General features: G+C 33.7%; 1 protein-coding gene across 1 annotated transcript in view; it reads left to right on the forward strand.

Annotated features, from left to right (window-relative positions):
* The first annotated feature begins 771 nt into the window (after positions 1 to 771).
* The window catches only part of LOC136840719 (uncharacterized), a 35,711-nt gene continuing 16,446 nt past the window's right edge, over positions 772 to 20,036 (forward strand). The window contains exons 1-4 of the mRNA XM_067107535.1: positions 772 to 1,024; positions 3,128 to 3,240; positions 17,526 to 17,775; positions 19,886 to 19,998. Of these exons, the coding sequence (XP_066963636.1) occupies positions 772 to 1,024; positions 3,128 to 3,240; positions 17,526 to 17,775; positions 19,886 to 19,998 (729 nt within the window). The remainder of the gene's footprint in view (positions 1,025 to 3,127; positions 3,241 to 17,525; positions 17,776 to 19,885; positions 19,999 to 20,036) is intronic.

A 20,036-nucleotide genomic window follows, 5' to 3' on the forward strand; every position in this document is an offset into this window, starting at 1 on the left:
AATACCCATTTTAACGTTCATAAGGAGCTGTGATTTAATTGATAAAATATAAAAAAAATAAATAAAAAAATACGAAACCTAATAAATTTTAAAACAAGTAAATTTTAAATTGAAATTTTAATATAACTTTTTCTGAATGTTAACATACCAGTTTAGTGATGTGTTAAACTTTTTAGTATGATTGTATATGTACCAGTATGAGAGCATATGCCTTTGTGCAACTTTTAATTTAATTTTCATTCATTCATCACCATACCGTCTGTCAGTGACCTATTTGGTCCCAGTGCTAGGCTTCTAACCTAGACCTGTTATTTCATCCAAATCCTTCAATAAAGCCCTATGAGAGCTGGTAGTCAGCTCAATGGTCTGGTTAAACTTTATAATAATAATAATAATAATAATAATAATAATAATAATATTTAGCTACGTTATACCTATTCTTCCCTGAAAGTGGACAATGGCAAATATTTTCTGCACCAAAATAAAAGAGTAGAAATTTTCCATTCTGTAAAAATTTAAAGTAGAAACTATATTATAAAAATGTCATTTTTCGGTTCAGAATCTCGTTTATTTTTTATTAAAAAATGTCATTTTAATGTTCATAATCTCGTTGAAAAAAAGAACTAAATTATTTCTTTATTCAGAAATTGGCTTTAAGTTCATGTTCCAAGAATTTAAATTAATTGGGCATGGCCAGGTTAATGGTTTTATGTTTAAGTAAATGGAGCCTTTTGAACATGTTTTGTTTTAAAATGAATGTTGTTTCAGATCATGCATAATGGACAAGGATTACAGCAAAAGTCTGCCAAGCAAAAAACAGACATTGAGAAACCACCAGATGAGGAAAGTTTGTCACAGTCATGTGATGAAGGTGGAAATAGTGAAGAGAACCCACAAACATCTGAACAATTAAACCAGCCAAGTACTTCACACTTCATTCCACATGATTCTCAACCACAAAAGATCCAACCTGGGCATTTTCAGGTTGGCACCCTACAGTTCCAGCCATTTATGCCGGCTCCAGGTGAGTAATGTTCTGTTAAACTAAAATGCCAAAAACTTTCTTTTAGAGATTGCTTACTCTGGCAGAGATGTTTGTGCATCCCTTTGCTGTAATTGTAACGTGCAAGCCCATTTAGTATATGTTGTGTTAAAAGTTTCCTTATTTTACCATCATGTAACAGATCTAAACTGGATTCTCTGTCAAACTTGAAGACCACATACATGAGGATTTGAATGAAAACAAATTACTATAATCGTAAAATTTTGCCGTCTTTTTGACATCAAAAGGCATATGATTAATGAATGCAACATTAAGAATGTTACATAAAAACAGCATCCGTGGACATTTACCCAGATTTATCCAAAACTTTTGAACAAATCGCACTTTTCAAGTGAGAATCGACGATGTATTGTCAAGTACTCTTCCACTTGAAAATGGTGTTCCACAAGGAAGCGTCCTTAGTGGCACACTGTTTACTTTAGCAATAAATTATTTCTGTAATAATCTACCAGTTGGAATTAAAAGTAACTTGTATATGGATGATTTTGCCATATATTATTCAGCATCTCACGTAGAGCATTTAGAGAGAATTATTAATCAAACTACAGTATAATAAAAATAGATGAATGGGCCTCATATGTAGGCTTCAAACTTTCTATACAAAAAACTCAGGCAGTAATGTTTTATAAAAATAAAGAGTGGAAAAAAGGTGAAGAAATAGATAAAAAAATCAGAAATCACTCCATACCAATTGGCCAAACAGCAAAATTTTTGGGATCAGTATTTGATACTCACTTAAACTGGAATGCCCACATTACATACATGAAATCAAAATGTAAAAGAGAGTTAAAAACTATCGAACACTACTTGGGGAGCCGATAGACATACCCTTACTGTACTGTATAAAACAACAGTAAACAGTACTATCTGTCATTGATTATGGAAGCGAAATATATGGCTCGGCATCAGACGCAACGCTGAAAGCTTCTAGCCTAGACCTGTCATTTCATCTAAATCCTTTGGGCCAACCCTATGAGAGCTGATAGCCAACTCAGTGGTCTGGTTAAACTGTTTTAATTCATAATAATCAGCCATAAAAATAATGAAAGAAACCTTCATGTAATAATTTTGTGATTTTTAGCGACTCTAGAAGCGCCATTGAAGCTATTCAGGTTTACAAACCAAAAAATGAAGTTATTACTCCATAAGTGACATAACAATGAGAAAAATATAGAAACATGTTGGATCCCTGCCTGTGTAGGGATTGAGGGAAATAAAGAGGCTGATGAAGCAGCTAAAGAAGCAGCCTGTATGACATGATCTCATGTAAATATCCCAGTTAAAGATTGTATAATATAAATAAAAGTAGGCATTATACAGAAATGGCAAAATAAATGGAATGAAGAACCTGAATATAATAAATTGAAGCAAATAAAACATGGAGTTAAAAAATGGAGTTCATCATACCAAAGAGAGCAGCACACGCAAGTGATTCTAACACGTCTCCGAATAGGTCATACTCATCTGACACATGGACACTTAATGAGCAGCCCACACGAAGCAGCTCCCAAATGCTCAGAATGCAAAGTTATAATAAACAGGTAAACGTGTCATGCGAGCATTTAAAATATAACCAACATCGGTTATCAACTTTTGGAAATGGATCGACTGTCGAAGTTTTATCAGAGTCTGCAACATTTTCAGTTGACCCAATTTTAATATTCATAAGGAAAAGTAAATTAATTGATCAAATATGAAAAGTAATTTATGGAATGCTAAAGCCCATAGGGCACCCAATAAAAAAATCTGTATTTTAAAATCTTAATTTACTCTAATTTTTATCATTACTCAGTGTTATTTTTTATGCAGATGGAAAAGTTGAGTAAATGTATTTAATATGTGCATGTGTTCTAGTCTGGAAGGATATGCCTTTTTGCATATTTTAAAAATTTCATTATTCATTCATCAGTTAGTTCCAGTGCTTAGCCTATGGCCTAGACCTGGTACTCCATTCATTTTAATCCTTTTGGGCCAACCCTTTAAGAGCTGTTAACCAGCTCAGTGGTCTGGTTAACTATTTGAAAATAATAATAATAATCTATTATTAGAATAATTGCCTTTCAGGTAGCCAAGGTATGATGATTCCTGGACCAGCTATGGGATTACCTGCAGTGAGGATGCCACATTATTCATATATGAGAGTGGAGGATTTAAAAAACCAACAAGGAAATTATCAGGTACATGTTTTATACATATTTTTCCTTTTTTATTTCAAATTGAGATATTAAGTCTCAGTAAGCATCGCTAACCCTTTTATTTCACTTGTGCATGTACATTTGAGGTGGACTCAGTGATGAACAGATGTTGAGCAAGTAAGATAGGAATTGAATGAAGGATGTGACCACCTTTTTGTTAGAACCCATATTCACGCATACTAAAATGCTTTGTTCCCCAGGGGCCTGTTCTGTGGATGTCTGAGGGAGTGTTGGTATTGGGTGATGGGGTGAATGTAGAACAATAACTAGATCGGGTGGCTTTATCCCTAGATTGATGTTGAGCCTCAGCTAATTATGTATGTTCTTTTTTTAATTTTATCCCCCCTGATCCCAACCCCTTGACAAGGTGGGGGGGGGCTTAGGGATCCACTGCAGGGAGAGTACTGTATGCTCTTTTGCTCTCTCTCCCCTCTCGACTTGGGACCACCTTGATGAGGTGAGGGGGGCTCTTGAACCCCAGGAATTTGTTCCCAGGTTTGAGTCCAAGAGCCCCATATATTATTATATTTATTTGGATTAATTTTTGTGGAATTTTCCACTTTTGCTGAAATTTATTGGACATGATAAATAGGAAAAGATTTCATAGCTGGAATTGGGTTTATATCCGAAGCTAAATACAGTAGTGGGAACTGTGGTAGGACTATCAACTATCGATAATGTTTGGACCTGAGAGATAAGAGGTTGATATCTCAAAGGTGGACTATTCTTTAGGGCTGGACCACAGATTCCATGGGGGTCTGGTTCTGGGGATAGGACTCTCAGCATTCTATCCGGTTTGCCCATAATATGATTAGGGTGGGGATGATTGTATTCTTGTAATATTCTCAGTCCTAGCAAGCAGGTTTGGCTTACACTTGGGCCACTCTAATCATGTTGTGCTATCCCCTATGGGGTAGGGTAGGGACACTGACATTTTGGAGTCGGTTCTCACTTGTGCCATTGGTGGAGGAATATACTCCATGAAAGGCTGATTATATGTTTTTAAGATTGTCAGGTTTATTTTTTTTTCTATACTTCAGTCTTTAGGCTTAGTAGTTTTAGGATTTAAGTACCCTTGGGCCCTTTGATGGTAGCGACTTGGCACAGTTGACAACAGCTGGAACTTCCTCTGACAACCTTTCTCGGGAAAATCAGAAAAAAACTAATGCAATTACAATGGGGCCCTATGCTCCAATAAACAACAAACTGAAAAAATGCAAATATCTTGACTGAACCTTGACTCACTTCGACTCTCTCTTTGGGAGTGGAAGTTGGTCAAGATTCCCGACTTTAGAAACAGAGAAGAAAATATCGGCATTGAAGTTAGAAAACTTCCTGTTGAATCGTCATTCAACTACTGAAATGCCATTCAAACGAATAAAAGCTCAGATGTGGTTGATAGAAACCACAACAAAAAATCAATGAGAAAATTACTTAACTATAAAAAATATTTATAATATAAAAGTACATATAAAAAATCAGGACAATATGAACCACAGTATTCCCTGGTAATGATAAAGAACCAATAGAAAATAATATACTGCTGGATTCACTTAAAAAAAGGTACAACAATGTACAAGATTGCGAAATATACAACATAGCCAGTAGACGGAGTAATGGAAAAACACTGAGAATAGCAAAGATAAAATTTGAAGGTCATGAATTACCATTAAAAATTAAAATCTTGGGCTAAAGCAGAGAAGTGAGACCATATATTCCAAATCCACCACAGTGCCTAAACTGTAGTACGTATGGACATACAAGGAAAAATTGTCGCAGTACATATATATGTGCGTACTGTATTGTGGACCTGACAAACACCACACAATGGAGGTGTGGTGAACCAAATTACGTGAACTGTGGACAAAATCACCGTGCAAGATCTAAGGAGTGTATGTATTATATATACAATACAGAATTAAAATTACTTCAGGAAAGGACAGGAATGCCTATAAAAGAGGCCAGATTAGAATTGAAAGGAAACGAACGTTTTCTACTGTAATAAGATCAAATATTTGTTCAAATTCATTTGAGATTTTAAGAGAAATGGAAACGCTAGAAGATAATACAAGCACCACCGAATTAATATTAAAAGATAGTTATGATGAATTAGAATCCAAAAAAAGAGAGGTCTTTAGAGAGAACTCGCCCAAGACCAACAAAAAACCAACTATTATTAGAGATACATCCATTAAACTAAAGGCGGGAGACCTGAAGAAAGAACATAAACCAAAAAATAATAAGACTATACCTTTTTCTCCTAAAATAATAATAAAACCAATGGAAACAGATACCCAGAACATCAAAGAAATAGTAGAGGAACAAACCATTGACAAGAATAATTATGTGATGGGAGAAGAGATTACTCCACCACCAATAATTGGTGCAGCAAGAGTAAATGAAAAAACGACACATGAAAACATATGATGATGTAATGAATGTTTCATTGAACTGTGCAACAAAAACAAAAGCATAACAAAGAACAGTTTAACAAACACTATGCGAAATTTTATAAGATATAGAAATAAAGAAACTACTAATTTAGACACTCACGAATAAGGCTGTATGTGCAGTGTACACATAATGCCTTATAAAGAAAAACAGATAAATGTTGTAAACAGAATTTTAGCAAAAATACAAGTTGATGATCCACAAAAAGAAAATAACAATTGAACACACTAATGTAATACTTTCAATAATTATATTATACAATGGAACGTAAATGGTCTACAGACCAGATCACATTTGGGAGAAATACAACGATTACTAAGGGAATATGAACCAATGATATGTTTACAACATGTCAACAAAACAATATCAACAATAAATATACCTTAGTATCTACATCTAGAGAAGAAGAAGGAAATTTAGGTACTGCTATATATATGTATATAACAAAGTAGACATCCCATATTAAAAGATGGGAAAAGAACACTTGATCCAAAAGAAATAAGTAATATAATAGAAAATCTAGCAAATGTAAGTACTGTAGTGATAAAAATTTAGATGAACACTTCCACACAAAGAAAAATGATATAGAATTAATAACAGTAGATTTTGAAACAATAGAAGATGTGTATTATAATAGAAAATTTAATATGGAAGAGTTGGCATATGCGCTCTCAAACAGCAATAAATCTGCTCTTGGAGGTGGAAATATTTGTTTTGAGATGATCTGCCAATTAGTACCTTTGGGAAAGTCATACTTATTAGGGTTTTATAATCATTTATGGCTTCTGAAATTTATTTCCAGATGAGTGGCATAAAGCTATAACAATTCCTATCCCCAAACCGGGAAAGGATCCCAGTAATGTAAATAATTACAGACCAATTTCTTTAACAAGCTGCTTGTGCACATTGTTAGAGAAAGTGGTAAATGCTCGATTAATAAGGCACATTCGAGAAAATAAAATTTTTTCTCCCACACACTTCGGGTCACAGTGTAACAGATCTACATTAGAGTCTCTCCTTAACTTAGAAACCATATTCGTAGAGGTTTTGAACAAAAACAAATTACTGTAGCTGACTTTTTTGACATTGAAAAAGCATACGATTCTACATGAAGGTGTGCTATATTAGAAATTTTTACACAACAACAACATCCGTGGACATTTACGTAGGTTTATCCAAAACGTTTTAACAAATCACAGTTTTTAGGTGAGAATTGATGATGTTCTGTATAGAACATTTGCACTTGAAAATGGTGTTCCACAGGGAAGCGTCCTTAGTGGCACACTGTTTACTTTAGCACTTAATTATATCAATAATAATTTACTTATCAGAATTAAAAGTAACATGTATATGGATGATTTAGCCATATATTATTCAGCATCTTGAATAAAACATGCAGAACGAATCATTAATAAAAGCATATAGAAATAGATGAATGGGCCTCATCTCATCTGTGGGCTTCAAATTTTCCATAGATAAAACTCAAGCAATCATGTTTTATAAAAATAAAAAGTGGAAAAAAGGTGAAGAAATAGATTTAAAAATCAGAAACCATAGTGTACCAATTGACGAAACAGCAAAATTCTTGGGGTTAGTATTCAATACTCACTTGACCTAGAAAGCCCACATAACATATGTAAAATCAAAATATAAAAGAGCATTAATTCTAATACGAAAACTATCGAAAACTACTTGGGGAGACGATGGACTTACCCTTACAGTACTGTATAAAGCAACAGTTCTGTCTATCATTGATTATGGAAGCAGAGTATATGGCTCAGCATCGGACGCATGGGACCACCTTGACGTGGTGAGGGGGCTCTTGAACCCCAGGAATTTGTTCCCAGGTTTGAGTCCAAGAGTTCCGATTATACAAATGTTTGAATTAATTTTTGTGGAATTTTCCATTTTTGCTAAAATTTATAGGACCTGATAAATAGGAAAAGATATCATAGCTGGGAGTGGGTTTATGTCCGAAGATAAATATTGGGAACTGTGGTAGGACCATCAGCTGCCTGATAACATTCGAACCTGAGAGTTATCAGATTTATAGCTCAAAGGTGGAACTATTCTTTAGGGCTGGACCACTGATTCCATGGGGGCCTGGTTTTGGGGATAGGACTCTCGGCATTCAATCCAGTTTCCTCATAACATGATTAAGGTGGGGATGATTGTATTCTTGTAATACTCTCAGTCCTAGCAAGTGGGTTTGGCTTACACTTGGACCACTCCAATCATGTTGTGCCATTCCCTGTGGGGTAGGGTAGGGAGCGGACATTTGGCAGTCAGTTCTCACTTGTGTCATTGGTGGAAGAATAAAACTGCGTAAAAAGCTGATGATATCTTTTTAAGGTTTTCAGGTTAATTTTTTTTCTCCCTCAAATTTTTAAGCTAAGTGAAAATAAAGATTCGAGTACTCCTTGGCCCTTTGATGGTAGTGACTCGGCACAGTTGACAACCGCTGGAACCTACTCTAACAACCTTTCTTTAGAAAAATCAAAATAGAATCCAAATGTAATCACACTGGGACCTTATGCTCCAGTGCACAACAAATCCAAAAAAAAATAAGTATCATGTTGACCCAACCTTGACTCATTTCGACTCCCTCTTTGGAAGTGGTAGTTGGTCAAGGTTCCTAACCATGGAAACAGAACAACAAATTTCAGCCCTAAGGTTGGAAAACATATTAAAAAGACACGCAACGACAGAAATGTCATTCAGACAAATAAAAATGAAGACGTGGCTTATAGAAGCCACAACATAAAACCGGTCCGAAGACTTATCTATCCATAAAAAGTGTGAATGTAAAAGTAAAGAAGCATGACCCTATGAACACCTTTCAGGGTACTATTGTACTTCCTGAAAATAATGACGAACCAGTTGATAAGAATATTATGTTGAACTCTCTTAAAATGAGATATACCAAAGTCCATGATTGTGAGGTATATATAACACCAAGTAAACAGAATAATAAAGTATTAAGAATTGCAAAAATAAAATTTGAGGGTTAAGATCTACCTCAAAAAAATAAAAATTTTCGACCAAAATAGAGAACTGAGACCTTATGTTCCAAAGCCACTATGATGTCAAAATTGTAGAAAATATGGACACAGGATGAAAAACTTGAAATGAACCTATATGTGCTTATTGTGGATCTGATGAACATGCCACACGAAGGAAATAGTGAGCCAAAATGTGTAAACTGTAGCCAAGATTATCATGCAAGGTCCAAAGAATGTATGTACTATATATATAATACATAATTGAAAATGTTACAAGAACGAACAGGGATGTCTATAAAAGGGGCTAAGTTGGAATTTAAAGTGAGAGGAATTCAAGATCCATCCAAGGAACATACCTATTCTTCAATAACAGGAACCAACAATGAAACAAAAGTACATAGAAATAGAAGTAACTGAGCACAGAAAGGTAAATCGCAAGGAGAAATTATTGCTCAAGGGAAAAAAACTAAAATGGCAAAGAATAAAGAAACAGGTACAAATGATATGAATAACATTATATGAAATTCATATGAAATATTAATGCAAATAGGAACACAGGAGGATGCCACTACGGAAGTAACAGAGGAGGGTCATGATAGACTAGAAATTAAAGATAAAAAAAGACCATTGGAAAGAACACCACCCAAAACAAAGAAATCAACAATTGTTAGAGAAACATTGGTCAAATCAAAGACAAAAGATATGAAGAAAGAACAAAAACAAGTTAAGAATATACCATTATCTCCTAAAATAATAGTAAAATCTATGGATACATATATCCAAAATACCGAAGAAGTGGAAGACAACCGTACCATAGACAACAATGAATATGTCAAAGGAGAAGAGATTACTCCATCACCAATAATTGGTACAATAAGAACAAATAAAGAAAGAAACATACATGACAACACTTGTGGATGTGATGATTGTTTCGTTGCATTGTGCAATAGTAGCAAAAACAGAACAAAAGATGGCTTAACAAACATTTTAAGAAATTTTATGAAATATAGAAAAACGAAACCACAGATTTGAGTACCCATGAACAAGTATGAATGCGCATTGAGCACTTACTATATTATAAAGAAAAACAAATGAATGTCGTGAGTAAATTATTAGAAAAAATCCAAGTTGATAATACAAAAAAAGAGAGTAAAACTCGACCGCTATAATAAAATATTTTTGATAGCTATATTATACAATGGAACGTAAATGGTCTGCAGACCAGATTACACCCAGGAGGAATACAACGATTACTAAAAGAATACGAACGTATGATATTATATTTACAGCATGTCAACAAAACAATATCAACAATAGGTAAATATACCTTAGCATCTTCATCTAGAGAGGAAGAAGGAAATTTAGGTACTGCTATATATGTACATAGCAAAGTATGTTATGACAAAGTACCTGTAAACTTCACTATGCAAATATCGAGTATTAGAATACTTATAAAAACAATAATTACTGTATGTGATTTATAATTTATACAACCAAGCTAACAAAAATTATGACTTTGACAAACATAAAGAATTACTCAATAATGTCAAGGAACCTACATTAATAGTAGGCGATTTTAATGCTGACAACCTGATATGGGACTGTAATTGTACAGACTCAAATATAGCAGGAAGTAAAATAGAATAATTCATAGATTCATATGACATGTGCTGTATAAATGATAATGAAATCAGCACATATTTTTCTAAAACACGTGGCACATTTCCTCAATTGACTTAACTCTTATGTACAACAAACATAGTAGACAGATTGGATTGGAATACAGTTGACGACTTGCATACAAGTGATCATTTCCCAATATTAATTTCATTATTACAAAATAATCCCACCAAGCATGTCCCTCAATATAACATTTATAAAGCAGATTGGGAGCAATATGAATTCCACACCAGGAATATTCCACCAATTGAATATTTAAAAGACCATAATGAAACTAGTAAATTTCTTGTTGATTTCATTAAAAATGCTATTGATAAAGGAAGACCAAAATCCAAATCGCATCCAACAAGACACAAAGTCCCATGATGGTCTGAAAAACTAACAAAATTAATAAAAATAAAACACCAGATTGGAAGACAATTAGATAATTTGAATAGAAAGTTCAGTAAAATAAACAAAATATTACTGATATTAGAAGGAACTTTACAAAAACTGACTATATTATTATTAGAAATTGATACATTAAAATCTCTTTATAACAAAATATATGCAAAATTTAAAAGAGAAGTAATTCAAGAAAGAATCATTTCATGGAAGAAATATGTATTAGATCTCTCTAATAATACTCCCATACAAAAAATATGGGAAAAATTCAGGAAAATAAATGGTACCCATGTTAACCTTTATCCTACCGGCCATACTAATTTTCATGGAAATCTCTCTATTTTGCATATTTTTATGTCATTATGATAACTAAGATCCACAAAAATTTCAGAACCCTATCTGTTTTGACAAAGGAATTACAGCATGTTCCATTTAAGGAACATTGGATGGTTAATGATAATCGAATGTCATTCACAGATAATTTTATTGAACTACAAAATATACAGAAGTTTGGTACATTGGTGGTGTCCCATGTAAATTCATATGCAAAACCAAATGAAAAGGAAATAAATGAGATATCTTAACATTACATTATATTAGACAATGCATTCCTTTTATAACTTCTAAGCCTAATGCGAATTTTCAATCTTTTCCTACCCTATGAAAATTCTCAAAGCATTTCTTTCCCCTTTCGGCATGCAAACGTACATTACATTTTTGACACATATTTTTTGTATTTTTCTTTTTGTATTTTTCTTGCAAATTTTGCATCTTCCTTGGGTTGTTGATGTCAGAATGTGATTTACTCCATCATAGCGAATGCCAACTGGAAGAGCGTTTGCACCAGTGGGATACCTGGGTCGTGGTACCTGCCTTACTGTGCCTTCAGATTTTATTAGAGACACTGTTATTTGCCTTCTAAAATCTAAGTGGAACAAGTAATTCCTCTCAATTTTGCAATGCACCCTCCAAGCAGCAATTACAGCTACATTTACTGCATTCAGAAATAAGAGCCAGTACCATTTTTTCCCTCTAATCATTGGGCGATATAAAGCAGAAAGTCGGTCCATAAGATCAACACCACCCATTCCTTTGTTGTATGAATTGATGAGATGCGGCTGTGAAACATCTTTTACTCCACCTTTCACTCGCCTGTTCACAGTGTGGACAGGATCATGAGTTTCCCAATTACTTTCAATGCCCACAACAGCATTGTCATTCCATTTTGCAACATAGACTTTTCCATCACTGCGATGATCAAATGTACCCCTCTCCATCTTTTGCAGTTCTTTTGTGGTCGACAAGGCTTTTGCTGCTCCAGCACTGCGATTTTCTCTAATTGTCCCAGTTGCCTTAGCATTAGATTCAGCCAGCTGTACCAATAAATCGTAACTTGTAAAAAAGTTGTCGAAGTAAAGTTGGTGCTTTTCAATATTTGAGCGTGATGAAATCACAACCATTTTGGTAATAACACCCCTTCCAAGTGGCTGATTCCTTCCTTCTCCCTTTCCTTGATATAATTTCAAATGGCATGGATAACAATCATTTCCACAGAGACTCCAAATCTTGTACCCAAAACGAATTGGCTTTCCTCTTATAAACATTTTGGCACTGTGGCGACCATAATACGGCACCATTGATTCATCAACACTGAGAAGTTGGTGAAATACACCAAACTGAACCAGTCGATCATTTAGCATGTTATATATTGGAGAAATCTTGCTCATCTTATTTCCTTGCTCAAGGTGCTGGTTGTCTGCAAAATGCATGTATCTCTTTATTTCAGAAAACCTGTTTTTACTCATTGTATTGGACACCAAAGGTACCCCAAATCTGGCTGTGTTGACCAGTAATGCTGCTGCTCAGGTAAGGAAAGGTAGCCTGACAATAACAATATACCCAGGAGGTTTCTAACTTCTTTTTCTGAGACGTCAAAATTAGAATTGTTGTAATGAATCTAGTCTGAAAATGTCTGACTATTTGCAAAGAGTTTAGTTTGGTCTGTAATGTATTTTCACTATCTCTGTTTGGTCTTTGTTTTCCTGTAAATTCTTCACTTCATCTCAAAAATACCTGTCTCGAAATTGTGTATGGTGAAGAATCATCTAGTTGTAGCAAATCATCTGGTAAAAGGATATCAGCAGAAGGAAGAGTCTTATCAAATGCACAATTCTTTTTTTTGGTCACTTAGGTAGTTTTCCTCTTTGTTTTCCTGAATAGCCGATTCTTCACCTTCATCAGTGTCACTTTCAATTTCTTCTTCAATTTCTATTTGTCCTGCTGGTTCATGTTGTTCCTCTGGGTCATCTACAAGATCCTCGATGTCACTGTCTCGATCACCAGAATCCCCTTCAGCTGGAGGCAGTACCACCACTTTCACTATGTTATTGGAAGACTCGGCTATATAGTGCATCTTGCATTGTATATTCATATCCTATATAGTTACTTTGGTATGTATATCTACAATATATTATATATGCATAAAACGAGGGTGCATCCATTGTCTGTATCAGAAAAAGAAAATATTGTGATCTTTAGCATTTATTACTGAATACATGAGTAAATATCAAATAAGGCATTGTTAGTTAGCGACTAAATAATTATTTTTGCTGTATATATAATATATATATATATATATGTATACCTATATATATATATATATATATATATAATATCATATATATATATATATATATATATATATATATATATATATATATATATATATATATATATATATATATATATATATATATATATATATATATATATATATATATATATATATATATGACAAAATGACATGGGTCAGCAGCACAAAAGCTGTGCTATTAACCCCGTAAGCCTCCTCACTGCTGCAAGGAGTCAGAATCGAGAGAGAGAGAGAGAGAGAGAGAGAGAGAGAGAGAGAGAGAGAGAACCTGATGGTATAGATATAACCTGTATGGTATACCAATATATTGAAGAAAGAGTTGAATAGTCCTCCACGTCAAAAGTGTGTGTATGGTGACGTTTCTCCTCTATATAACAAATGACAGTAGAGTCATCTACTGTATCCAAATCTGCAGCAAGGACCATAAAGTCAAGAAATTCCACAAATCATTACACCAATCAAGGATTATAAAACATGAAAGACCAGTCCTTTCTTTAGCAAGTTTATTACAAACCACTAAATTAGGTATTGTAACCATCCAATGTTCCCTAAATGGAACATAAATTTTGTTTTCATATTATCATACAGAAAATAACACAAAATTGTATATTGTGACATGGCATGTTATTCTACACTATATGAAGTAGTTTTAGACAATGGTAAAGAAATATTACATTTTCATCACAATAAATATAAGACATTTATTCAGGGATGCGTAAAAATGGCAATTTTTTAACATTTTTAAAATCTTTGTGAAAGGAATTATTTCAAATTAGAAGTTGTTAAATACTTTCTGGAAAAAAAGAACTTATTTTGACCAATGCCCCGGAAATGGAAAAAAATGTGATAATATATTTCTTATTGGAATATAATGGTCAGATAATCATGTTCCATTTAAGGAACATTGGTAGGATAATAATAAAAGATGGGAGAAGAATACTTGATGCAAAAGAAATAAGTAATGTAATAAGTGAAAATTTAGCAAAAGTAAGTAGTGACAAAAATTTAGATGAGCAATTCCGCACAAGGAAAAATAGTTTAGAATTAAAACAATAAATTTTGAAGCAATAGAAGAAATATATTATAATATACAAATTTAATATGGAAGAATTAGAATTTACTCTGTTGAACATCAATAAATCTGCCCCTGGAGGTGACAGTATTTGTTTTGAAATGATCTTCCATTTAGCACCTTTGGCAAAGACATACTTATTAGAGCTTTATAACCACTTATGGCTTAGAAATTTATTTCCTGATGAATGGCGTAAAGCTATAATTACTCTTATCCCCAAACCTGGAAAAGATCCCAGTAATGTAAACAATTACAGACCAGTTTCTTTAACAAGTTTTATGCAAATTGCCAGAGAAAGTGGTAAATGCTCGACTAACATGGCACATTCAAGAAAATAAAGTTTTGACTCCCACTCAGTTTGGGTCACAATGTAACAGATCTAAACTGGATTCTCTGTCTAACTTGGAAGACCACATACGAAGAGGATTTGAACAAAAACAAATTACTATAGACGTCTTTTTTGACATCAAAAAGCCGTATGATACTACATTTAGAACGCAATATTAAAAACGTTACATAAAAACAGCATCTGTGGACATTTACCTATGTTTATCCAAAACTTTTTAACAAATCGCAAAAACTCAAGTGAGAATTGATGATGTATTGTCAAGTACATTTCCACTTGAAAATGGTGTTCCACAAGGAAGCATCCTTAGTGGCACACTGTTTACATTAGCAATAAATGATATCAGTAATAATCTACATATTGGAATTAAAAGTAACTTGTATATGGATGATTTTGCCATATATTATTCAGTACCTCGCATAAAACATGCAGAGCGAATCATTAATAAAACTATAATAATAAAAATAGATGAATGGGCCTCATCTGTCGGCTTCAAATATTCTATACAAAATACTCAAGCAGTAATGTTTTATAAAAATAAAAAGTGGAAAAAAGTGAAGAGATAGATTTAAAAATCAGGAATCATTCCATACCAATTGGCCAAACAGCAAAATTTTTGGGATTAGTATTTGGTACTCACTTGAACTGGAAAGCCCACATAACATACATAAAATCAAAATGTAAAAGAGCATTAAACCTAATTAAAAAACTATCGAACACTACTTGGGGAGCCAATAGACATACCCTTACTGTACTGTATAAAGCAACAGTGCTGTCTATCATTGATTATGGAGGCGAAATATATGGCTTGGCATCAGACTCAGCTCTGAAAACATTGCACCCAGTTCATAATGAAGGCCTTAGAATAAGTTCAGGAACTTTTTGATCATCACCAACATCTTCTTTACAAGTTGAATGTTTTGAACTGCCTCTCTCTCTCTCTCCATAGAGAGCTAATAACAATGAAGAGTGCTTTGAGAATTCAGATAAATGATTCTCCAACCAAAAAATTATTTGGATTAAGAGATGTGTTTATAAACAATCATCCACCTCCTTTCCCAATTAGAGCTAGAAGATTGTTTGAGTCGCTAAATATACTGTAAATATACCAATACCTTTAATATTAAAATTACCTCCTCCTTGGACAATGAACAAAATGAGAATTTGTACACACTTAAAATATTTATCTAAAAGTTATTCATATACCCCAGAACACCATAGACAACATACAGTAGAACATATAATCCGAAAAGGTCCACATTACGCATTGTACACCGATGGATCTAAGTTACAGTACGGAGTGGGATATGCTGCAGTATCCCAAGACAAAATGCATCATTATCTCTACTAGATAATGCCTTAGTATTTACAGCTGAGTTATGTGCAATAGCATCAGCCATGAAAGTAATTAAAGAAACCTCATTTAATAATTTTGTGATTTATATCGACTCCAGAAGCGCTGTAGAAGCTATTCAAAGCTATCATCAAAAAAATAATTTTGTCCAACAAATTAAGTTTTCACTCCATAAATTGTATAATAAGGGAAAAAATATTGAAATATGTTGGATCCCTGCCCATGTAGGGATTAAAGGGAATGAAGAGGCTGATAAAGCAGCCAAAGAAGCAGTCCACATGACAAGAGCAAATGTAAACATCCCTATTAGTGTCTATATAAAATATATAAAAACAATCATTGTAAGTAAATGGCAAAATATATGGAATGAAGAACCTGAAAACAATAAATTTAAATAGATAAAATCCAGTGTTGGAAAATGGAGTTCATCATATCAGAGAGAGAGAGGCATACAAGTAATTCTGACGCGTCTTCGAATAGGCCATACTCATTTGACACATGGACATGTAATGAACAGTCTATGTGGCTCCCCTCCCAAGTGCCCAGATTGCAAAGTGCTGATAACTGTGAAACATGTACTCGTATTGTGTGAATGTCCAAAATATAATTTGCAGCGATTATCAAATTTTGGAAATAAAACAGTAAAAGAAATTTTATCAGAATCTTCAACATTCTCAGTAATACCCATTTTAACGTTCACAAGGAGCTGTATTTAATTGATAAAATATAAAAAATAAATAGTAAAAATACGAAAGCCTAATAAATTTTAAAACAAGTAAATTTTAAAATTGTACTTAACTTATTCTGAATGTTAACATACCTTTTTAGTGATATGAGTATGTACCAGTATGAGAGCATATGCCTTTGTGCAACTTTTAATTTAATTTTCATTCATTCATCACCATACCGAGTGACGTATTTGGTCCCAGTGCTAGGCTTCTAACCTAGACCTGTTATTTCATCCAAATCCTTCGGGCCAGCCCTATGAGAGCTGGTAGTCAGCTCATTGGTCTGGTTAAACTTTATAATAATAATAATAATAATAATAGTAATAATATTTAGCTACGTTATACCTATTCTTCCCTGAAAGTGGACGGGGCACTTACCTGCACAAAGTGGACGGGGCACTTACCTGCACCAAAATAAAAGAGCGCTGCCGTTTAAAGGAGAAACTATAGCTATTATAAAAATGTCATTTTTCGGTTCAGAATCTCGTTTATTTATTAAAAGTAAATAGCTTTACTTATTAAGCAGGTTAATGGTTTTATGTGTTAAGTAAATGGAGCCTTTTGAACATGTTTTGTTTTAAATGAATGTTGTTTCAGATCATGCATAATGGACAAGGATTACAGCAACCAAGCAAAGAACCAGACGTTGAGAAACCACCTGATGAGGAAAGTTTGTCACAGTCATGTGATGAAGGTGGAAATAGTGAAGAGAACCCACAAACATCTGAACAATTAAACCAGCCAAGTACTTCACATTTCATTCCACATGATTCTCAACCACAAAAGATCCAACCTGGGCATTTTCAGTTTCACACCTTACAGTTCCAGCCATTTATGCCGGCTCCAGGTGAGTAATGTTCTGTTAAACTAAAATGCCAAAAACTTTCTTTTAGAGATTGCTTACTCTGGCAGAGATGTTTGTGCATCCCTTTGCTGTAATTGTAACGTGCAAGCCCATTTAGTATATGTTGTGTTAAAAGTTTCCTTATTTTACCATCATGTAACAGATCTACGCTGGATTCTCTGTCTAACTTGAAAGACCACATACATAGAGGATTTGAATGAAAACAAATTACTATAATCGTAAAGCCGTCTTTTTTGACATCGAAAAGGCATATGATACTACATGGAGGTATGCAATATTAAGAACGTTACATAAAAACAGCATCCGTGGACATTTACCTAGGTTTATCCAAAACTTTTGAACAAATCGCACTTTTCAAGTGAGAATTGATGATGTATTGTCAAGTACTCTTCCACTTGAAAATGGTGTTCCACAAGGAAGCGTCCTTAGTGGCACACTGTTTACTTTAGCAATAAATTATTTCTGTAATAATCTTCCAGTTGGAATTAAAAGTAACTTGTATATGGATGATTTTGCCATCTATTATTCAGCATCTCACGTAGAGCATTTAGAGAGAATTATTAATCAAACTACAGTATAATAAAAATAGATGAATGGGCTTCATATGTAGGCTTCAAACTTTCTATACAAAAAACTCAGGCAGTAATGTTTTATAAAAATAAAGAGTGGAAAAAAGGTGAAGAAATAGATGGAAAAATCAGAAATCATTCCATACCAATTGGCCAAACAGCAAAATGTTTGGGATCAGTATTTGATACTCACTTAAACTGGAAAGCCCACATTACATACATGAAATCAAAATGTAAAAGAGAGTTAAAAACTATCGAACACTACTTGGGGAGCCGATAGACATACCCTTACTGTACTGTATAAAACAACAGTAAACCGTACTATCTGTCATTGATTATGGAAGCAAAATATATGGCTCGGCGTCAGACACAACACTGAAAGCTTCTAGCCTTGACCTGTCGTTTCATCTAAATCCTTTGGGCCAACCCTATGAGAGCTGATAGCCAACTCAGTGGTCTGGTTAAACTGTTTTAATTAATAATAATCAGCCATAAAAATAATGAAAGAAACCTTCATGTAATAATTTTGTGATTTTTAGCGACTCTAGAAGCGCCATTGAAGCCATTCAGGTTTACAAACCAAAAAATGAAGTTATTACTCCATAAGTGACATAACAATGAGAAAAATATAGAAATATGTTGGATCCCTGCCTGTGTAGGGATTGAGGGAAATAAAGAGGCTGATGAAGCAGCTAAAGAAGCAGCCCTTATGACATGATCTCATGTAAATATCCCAGTTAAAGATTGTATAATATAAATAAAAGTAGGCATTATTCAGAAATGGCAAAATAAATGGAATGAAGAACATGAATATAATAAATTGAAGCAAATAAAACCTGGAGTTAAAAAATGGAGTTCATCATACCAAAGAGAGCGGCACACGCAAGTGATTCTAACACGTCTCCGAATAGGTCATACTCATCTGACACATGGACACTTAATGAGCAGCCCACACGAAGCAGCTCCCAAATGCTCAGAATGCAAAGTTATAATAAACAGTTAAACGTGTTATGCGAGCGTTCAAAATATAACCAACATCAGTTATCAACTTTTGGAAATGGATCGACTGGCGAAGTTTTATCAGAGTCTGCAACATTTTCAGTTGACCCAATTTTAATATTCATAAGGAAAAGTAAATTAATTGATCAAATATGAAAAGTAATTTATGGAATGCTAAAGCCCATAGGGCACCCAATAAAAAATCTGTATTTTAAAATCTTAATTTACTCTAATTTTTATCATTACTCAGTGTTATTTTTTTATGCAGATGGAAAAGTTGAGTAAATGTATTTAATATGTGCTTGTGTTCTAGTCTGGAAGGATATGCCTTTTTGCATATTTTAAAAATTTCATTATTCATTCATCAGTTAGTTCCAGTGCTTAGCCTATGGCCTAGACCTGGTACTCCATTTCATTTTAATCCTTTTGGGCCAACCCTTTAAGAGCTGTTAACCAGCTCAGTGGTCTGGTTAACTATTTGAAAATAATAATAATAATCTATTATTAGAATAATTGCCTTTCAGGTAGCCAAGGTATGATGATTCCTGGACCAGCTATGGGATTACCTGCAGTGAGGATGCCACATTATTCATATATGAGAGTGGAGGATTTAAAAAACCAACAAGGAAATTATCAGGTACATGTTTTATACATATTTTTCCTTTTTTATTTCAA

Source organism: Macrobrachium rosenbergii, chromosome 8, assembly GCF_040412425.1.
Source record: "Macrobrachium rosenbergii isolate ZJJX-2024 chromosome 8, ASM4041242v1, whole genome shotgun sequence".
Taxonomy (NCBI): domain Eukaryota; kingdom Metazoa; phylum Arthropoda; class Malacostraca; order Decapoda; family Palaemonidae; genus Macrobrachium; species Macrobrachium rosenbergii.